The sequence below is a fragment of the Protomyctophum parallelum genome (genome assembly GCF_964188405.1).
Source record: "Protomyctophum parallelum genome assembly, chromosome: 23".
NCBI classification, from domain to species: Eukaryota; Metazoa; Chordata; class Actinopteri; order Myctophiformes; family Myctophidae; genus Protomyctophum; species Protomyctophum parallelum.
The window spans coordinates 34,639,198-34,646,697 of record NC_139715.1 but is presented as its reverse complement, the minus strand read 5'-3'; the positions used below and the strand labels follow the sequence as shown (position 1 = coordinate 34,646,697).

Genomic DNA, 7,500 nt, shown 5'->3' with positions numbered 1-7,500 from the left:
GTACCCGGTATCGATAAGCTTTGGGCTTATCCAGTACCCGGTATCGATAAGCTTTGGGCTTATCCAGTACCCGGTATCGATAAGCTTTGGGCTTATCCAGTACCCGGTATCGATAAGCTTTGGGCTTATCCAGTACCCGGTATCGATAAGCTTTGGGCTTATCCAGTACCCGGTATCGATAAGCTTTGGGCTTATCCAGTACCCGGTATCGATAAGCTTTGGGCTTATCCAGTACCCGGTATCGATAAGCTTTGGGCTTATCCAGTACCCGGTATCGATAAGCTTTGGGCTTATCCAGTACCCGGTATCGATAAGCTTTGGGCTTATCCAGTACCCGGTATCGATAAGCTTTGGGCTTATCCAGTACCCGGTATCGATAAGCTTTGGGCTTATCCAGTACCCGGTATCGATAAGCTTTGGGCTTATCCAGTACCCGGTATCGATAAGCTTTGGGCTTATCCAGTACCCGGTATCGATAAGCTTTGGGCTTATCCAGTACCCGGTATCGATAAGCTTTGGGCTTATCCAGTACCCGGTATCGATAAGCTTTGGGCTTATCCAGTACCCGGTATCGATAAGCTTTGGGCTTATCCAGTACCCGGTATCGATAAGCTTTGGGCTTATCCAGTACCCGGTATCGATAAGCTTTGGGCTTATCCAGTACCCGGTATCGATAAGCTTTGGGCTTATCCAGTACCCGGTATCGATAAGCTTTGGGCTTATCCAGTACCCGGTATCGATAAGCTTTGGGCTTATCCAGTACCCGGTATCGATAAGCTTTGGGCTTATCCAGTACCCGGTATCGATAAGCTTTGGGCTTATCCAGTACCCGGTATCGATAAGCTTTGGGGTTATCCAGTACCCGGTATCGATAAGCTTTGGGCTTATCCAGTACCCGGTATCGATAAGCTTTGGGCTTATCCAGTACCCGGTATCGATAAGCTTTGGGGTTATCCAGTACCCGGTATCGATAAGCTTTGGGCTTATCCAGTACCCGGTATCGATAAGCTTTGGGCTTATCCAGTACCCGGTATCGATAAGCTTTGGGGTTATCCAGTACCCGGTATCGATAAGCTTTGGGCTTATCCAGTACCCGGTATCGATAAGCTTTGGGGTTATCCAGTACCCGGTATCGATAAGCTTTGGGCTTATCCAGTACCCGGTATCGATAAGCTTTGGGCTTATCCAGTACCCGGTATCGATAAGCTTTGGGCTTATCCAGTACCCGGTATCGATAAGCTTTGGGGTTATCCAGTACCCGGTATCGATAAGCTTTGGGGTTATCCAGTACCCGGTATCGATAAGCTTTGGGCTTATCCAGTACCCGGTATCGATAAGCTTTGGGCTTATCCAGTACCCGGTATCGATAAGCTTTGGGGTTATCCAGTACCCGGTATCGATAAGCTTTGGGCTTATCCAGTACCCGGTATCGATAAGCTTTGGGCTTTTTGTTCTGACATCACAAACATGTTCTGACATCACAAACATGTTCTGACATCACAAACATGTTCTGACATCACAAACATGTTCTGACATCACAAACATGTTCTGACATCACAAACATGTTCTGACATCACAAACATGTTCTGACATCTGCATGTACTCCATATTTGGGCATGCCTGACACAGAACTCCATATATGGGCATAAAGGGGACACAGACAGCCGGGCAGCGCTCTGGTCAATAACAATGAACCGTCTCCATCCCTCCCGGCAGGTGTCTTTGAACGACTACCTGGACGCCATGGAGGCCCCCAGGGGCCCCGGAGGCGCCATGGAGGCCACCAGGGGCCCCGGAGGCGCCATGGAGGCCCCCAGCAGGGCCCCCCCCCCCCCTGGCGGTGGCGAGCGGTCGCTGGCGGCCGCGCCCAGACTGCGCTCCAGCTTCCCGACAGACACGCGTCTCAACGCCATGCTGCATATCGACTCCGATGAGGACGAGGAGACGACGACAGCGGGCCAGGGACCGCCCAGGGACCCCCGGGGACCTCCCAGGGACCCCCGGGGACCTCCCAGGGACCAGCAGGGACCACACAGGGGGGGGTTAGCCAACGGCATGCAGGCCGTCCGCACGAATTCCGCGCGAGGACGCGATGATTGGAGAGTAGAGGAGCAGGACGCCACCGATGGGTCCAGGATTCAAGCCGAGGCCGCGAAGGTGGAAGTAGGCGGGGCTGTGAAGGTGGAAGGAGGCGGGGCTGTGAAGGCGGAAGGAGGCGGGGCTGTGAAGGTGGAAGGAGGCGGGGCTGTGAAGGTGGAAGGAGGCGGGGCTGTGAAGGTGGAAGGGGGCGGGGCTGTGAAGGCGGAAGGGGGCGGGGCTGTGAAGGTGGAAGGGGGCGGGGCTGTGAAGGTGGAAGGAGGCGGGGCTGTGAAGGTGGAAGGAGGCGGGGCTGTGAAGGTGGAAGGAGGCGGGGCTGTGAAGGTGGAAGGGGGCGGGGCTGTGAAGGCGGAAGGGGGCGGGGCTGTGAAGGTGGAAGGAGGCGGGGCTGTGAAGGTGGAAGGAGGCGGGGCTGTGAAGGTGGAAGGAGGCGGGGCTGTGAAGGTGGAAGGGGGCGGGGCTGTGAAGGTGGAAGGAGGCGGGGCTGTGAAAGCGGAAGGGGGCGGGGCTGTGAAGGTGGAAGGAGGCGGGGCTGTGAAGGTGGAAGGAGGCGGGGCTGTGAAGGTGGAAGGAGGCGGGGCTGTGAAGGTGGAAGGAGGCGGGGCTGTGAAGGTGGAAGGAGGCGGGGCTGTGAAGGTGGAAGGAGGCGGGGCTGCCGGTGTGGAGGGACTTTCAACAACAACGTTGTCGGCCGAGGGTCTCGCGGCTGGCGGCGGTGAGCCCGCCGAGGAAGGTCTTCACGAGGCTGCCGTTGGGGCCGCGGCCAGCACAGAGGGCAGCACAGAGGGCAGCGCCCGCTCCTCCCGAGGGGCTCCAGAGAGGCCAGAGGGCCCAGGGACAGCAGAGGGCCCGAGGACAGCAGAGGGCCCGAGGACAGCAGAGGGCCCGGCCGGGGCAGAGGGCCTGAGGACAGCAGAGGCCCCGGGGACAGCAGAGGGCCCGGGGACAGCAGAGGGCCCGGCCGGGGCAGAGGGCCCGAGGACAGCAGAGGGCCCGGCCGGGGCAGAGGGCCTGAGGACAGCAGAGGCCCCGGGGACAGCAGAGGGCCCGGGGACAGCAGAGGGCCCGAGGACAGCAGAGGGCCTGAGGACAGCAGAGGGCCCGGGGACAGCAGAGGGCCCGGGGACAGCAGAGGGCCCGGGGACAGCAGAGGGCCCGGCCGGGGCAGAGGGCCCGGCCGGGGCAGAGGGCCCGGCCGGGGCAGAGTGCTCGTGTCGGGGCCAGAGAAGTCCCATCGTGGCTCCCAACCTGGACCCAGTAAACACGTCTCCATTCACCGGTTCTCAACTCCCACCCATTCTGGTGAGACGGCCTCCCCATCCCTCCTAGTCTCCTAGTCTAGGGCCTCCCCATCCCTCCTAGTCTCCTAGTCTAGGGCCTCCCCATCCCTCCTAGTCTCCTAGTCTAGGCCCTCCCCATCCCTCCTAGTCTCCTAGTCTAGGCCCTCCCCATCCCTCCTAGTCTCCTAGTCTAGGCCCTCCCCATCCCTCCTAGTCTCCTAGTCTAGGCCCTCCCCATCCCTCCTAGTCTCCTAGTCTAGGCCCTCCCCATCCCTCCTAGTCTCCTAGTCTAGGCCTTCCCCATCCCTCCTAGTCTCCTAGTCTAGGCCCTCCCCATCCCTCCTAGTCTCCTAGTCTAGGCCCTCCCCATCCCTCCTAGTCTCCTAGTCTAGGCCCTCCCCATCCCTCCTAGTCTCCTAGTCTAGGCCTTCCCCATCCCTCCTAGTCTCCTAGTCTAGGCCCTCCCCATCCCTCCTAGTCTCCTAGTCTAGGCCCTCCCCATCCCTCCTAGTCTCCTAGTCTAGGCCCTCCCCATCCCTCCTAGTCTCCTAGTCTAGGCCTTCCCCATCCCTCCTAGTCTCCTAGTCTAGGCCCTCCCCATCCCTCCTAGTCTCCTAGTCTAGGCCCTCCCCATCCCTCCTAGCCACCTAGTGTCGCGTGGCCAGACTGTTCAAACGCTTCCGTCGTACAGTCTGTAGCAACGGAAGCTCTGATCATGAGTCAAATATAAATGCTTCCGTCGTACAGTCTGGAGCAACGGAAGCTCTGATCATGAGTCAAATATAAATGCTTCCGTCGTACAGTCTGGAGCAACGGAAGCTCTGATCATGAGTCAAATATAAATGCTTCCGTCATACAGTCTGGAGCAACGGAAGCTCTGATCATGAGTCAAATATAAATGCTTCCGTCGTACAGTCTGGAGCAACGGAAGCTCTGATCATGAGTCAAATATAAATGCTTCCGTCGTACAGTCTGGAGCAACGGAAGCTCTGATCATGAGTCAAATATAAATGCTTCCGTCGTACAGTCTGGAGCAACGGAAGCTCTGATCATGAGTCAAATATAAATGCTTCCGTCGTACAGTCTGGAGAGACGGAAGCTCTGATCACGAGTAAAATATAAATGCATCCGTCATACAGTCTGGAGCGACGGAAGCTCTGATCATGAGTAAAATATAAATGCTTCCGTCGTACAGTCTGGAGCAACGGAAGCTCTGATCATGAGTAAAATAGAAATGCTTCCGTCGTACAGTCTGGAGCAACGGAAGCTCTGATCATGAGTAAAATATAAATGCTTCCGTCATACAGTCTGGAGCAACGGAAGCTCTGATCATGAGTAAAATATAAATGCTTCCGTCGTACAGTCTGGAGCAACGGAAGCTCTGATCATGAGTAAAATATAAATGCTTCCGTCGTACAGTCTGGAGCAACGGAAGCTCTGATCATGAGTAAAATATAAATGCTTCCGTCGTACAGTCTGGAGCAACGGAAGCTCTGATCATGAGTAAAATATAAATGCTTCCGTCGTACAGTCTGGAGCAACGGAAGCTCTGATCACAAGTAAAAATATAAATGCTTCCGTCGTACAGTCTGGAGCAACGGAAGCTCTGATCATGAGTAGAATATAAATGCTTCCGTCATACAGTCTGGAGCAACGGAAGCTCTGATCATGAGTAAAATATAAATGCTTCCGTCGTACAGTCTGGAGCAACGGAAGCTCTGATCATGAGTAAACTATAAATGCTTCCGTCGTACAGTCTGGAGCAACGGAAGCTCTGATCATGAGTAAAATATAAATGCTTCCGTCGTACAGTCTGGAGCGACGGAAGCTCTGATCATCCACTGTCTCCTGTCCTCCAGGAGGTGCACAGCAGAGACAGCAGAGAGGACATCAGGGCTCCTAAGGCGGAGGAGGAAGGAGCAGAGTCGTCCAGCAGTGAAACCAACGCACCGACCAGGAGAAACGTCTCCGAGCCTCACAGAGGGACGTCTGCAAGCACTGCTCCTCCAGCTGGTGAGTGGTAAAGGAAAGGAAAGGTACTATGTTTACCCAGGGTCACAGAGCCAAAGCACTGCTCCTCCAGCTGGTGAGTGGTCACAGAGCCAATCTCTCTAGGTGGTCCTCAGACGAGCCCTCCATCGTCGTTTCCAGTCATCCCGGTTCTCCATACATCTGGCCCAGTTCGTTGGTACTTTGCGCTCCTGCGTCGTTCTTGAGTACATCCACGTATGTTAATGTGGGACGTCCTCGTGATCGATGCCCGTGTGTTGGTTCCCACAGCACCAGTTTGCTGGCTGGCAGTTCTTGATGCCTTTGGCATCAGTGTCCTGCTAGTCTCATTCTCCTGGCTGCTATTTTCTAGCTCACCCTTGGTAATCCCTCAATCACAATGATTAAAGGCATGGAGAAGCAGCCTTTAGCCATTATGGTCCTGTAATGTGGAACAGCCTGCCAGCATATTGTAGTTAGTTCTAGGGGGATGATCGATCATTTTAAACAGATTAAATAAATCGATTAGTTCTATTAACCGTTCCACGTCTCTCTCTACCCAGGAGGAGAGGAGGAGGAGGAGGAGGAGGAGGAGGAGGAGGAGGAGGAAGGGGAGGTCTGGAGGAGGCGGTCCCTGCGCGTGATGATTCAGGCTTCTGGGGGCGTGGCTAATAACCAGGAAGTAGGAGGAGCTCTACACGGACCAGATGGAGAGTCAGGTGAGCTGACAGGTGAGCTGACAGGTGAGCTGACAGGCTACGGTTAATGTTAGTACTACTAATACTACTATTACTAGTACTAACAGCTGACAGCCTACGGTGTGGAATGAACTTCAGTCAGAACTGCAGCATCACTCCCAACTCCGTTGCCTTGCTTTTCTTTTATTCTCCATTGTTCTGTAAAGCACTTTGAGCTGATTTCATGTCATGAAAGGTGCTATACAAATAAAGTTTTATTATTATTATTATTATTATTAATCTTCCGCCGTAGTCTGAAAACCTACCTTTTCAGACTCCATCATGGCCCATAGCACTTACCCCACCCCCTTAGATAGCATTTCTGTAGACAGAGGTGCTATTTACACGAGGATGGTGTTCATAAAAAACGGCAAAATAAAGTACCGTTTAGCGCTGTCATTTAGACGAGAACGGTGTTCTCAGGAGGTGAAAACGCATCGAAGTGAAACCGCCTTCCAGAGTGGAAATCATTCAGAACACCGTTTCCTATGGTCTCCATATAAACAGGCAAAACGGTGAATCCGCAAAACTTATGACATCATGGCTCATGTTGGCTCACAGCGCATATGTTTATTACATTGATGCAGAGCCATATCATTATGATATAATGGAGTTCCTGAACAAGCCTCCCTCCTCGCCTACAAAGTGCTGCTCATCAGCGATGTTGAATGTAAAACCATGATGTAAATAAAAAGCCTTGTGATAGACGGCAGCCGCGGCAGCAGCGTTTATGTAGTCTATTATAAAATATATACCATCCCGTGGCGCGCCCAGAGCCGTGTTGCGCAGGCTTGCGTGAAGGTTTCTTCTTCTTGTACGTGGGTGACCTGTCTATTTGGCAGCCCGTTATCGCCACCTAGCGACAGTATAGCATAATAGCACATCATATCATAACGTGTGCGTTCTCGTGTAAAGGGTAAGAAAAAATGAGAACGCAACGGGACTTTGACGTGTTATATGGAGATGGTCGCCGTCTAAAAGAGGCCTAGATAGCATTTGATATACAGACTTATAGCATGCTATGTAGACAGCACTATAATTGTATTGTATGTAGTCATAGCACGTCATACTACATATGTATAGCATAGTATAGTATATATGTATAGTTTATATGTATAGTTTCATTATATGGATATTCCACTGTTACTTTCTTAGCTTACGCATGTTTCATGATAAATGCATTTTATGTGATGTATTCCCATGCTTTTGTTCTTGATTATTGTAAATCGCTCTGGATTAAGAGCGTCTGATAAATGCCTAAATTGTAAATTGTTAATATTACTACTACTAATACTACTATTACTAACGGTACATTGTAACAGCGATACGATGCGTATCCCGATACAGTGTTGCCGATACGATATACATGGACCTTATTGGTTCATCATGGCGATAAT

The 7,500-nt window shown here is 52.7% G+C and overlaps 1 protein-coding gene across 1 annotated transcript in view; it reads left to right on the top strand.

Moving 5' to 3' along the window:
- Positions 1-7,500, top strand: part of LOC310854041 (E3 ubiquitin-protein ligase HECW2-like) — a gene marked incomplete at its 5' end in the record, with an annotated part of 75,242 nt that overhangs the window by 21,248 nt on the left and 46,494 nt on the right. The window contains 4 exons of the mRNA XM_083758519.1: positions 1,717-2,295; positions 2,326-3,399; positions 5,237-5,390; positions 5,960-6,085. Coding sequence (XP_083614645.1) covers positions 1,717-2,295; positions 2,326-3,399; positions 5,237-5,390; positions 5,960-6,085 — 1,933 coding nt within the window. The remainder of the gene's footprint in view (positions 1-1,716; positions 2,296-2,325; positions 3,400-5,236; positions 5,391-5,959; positions 6,086-7,500) is intronic.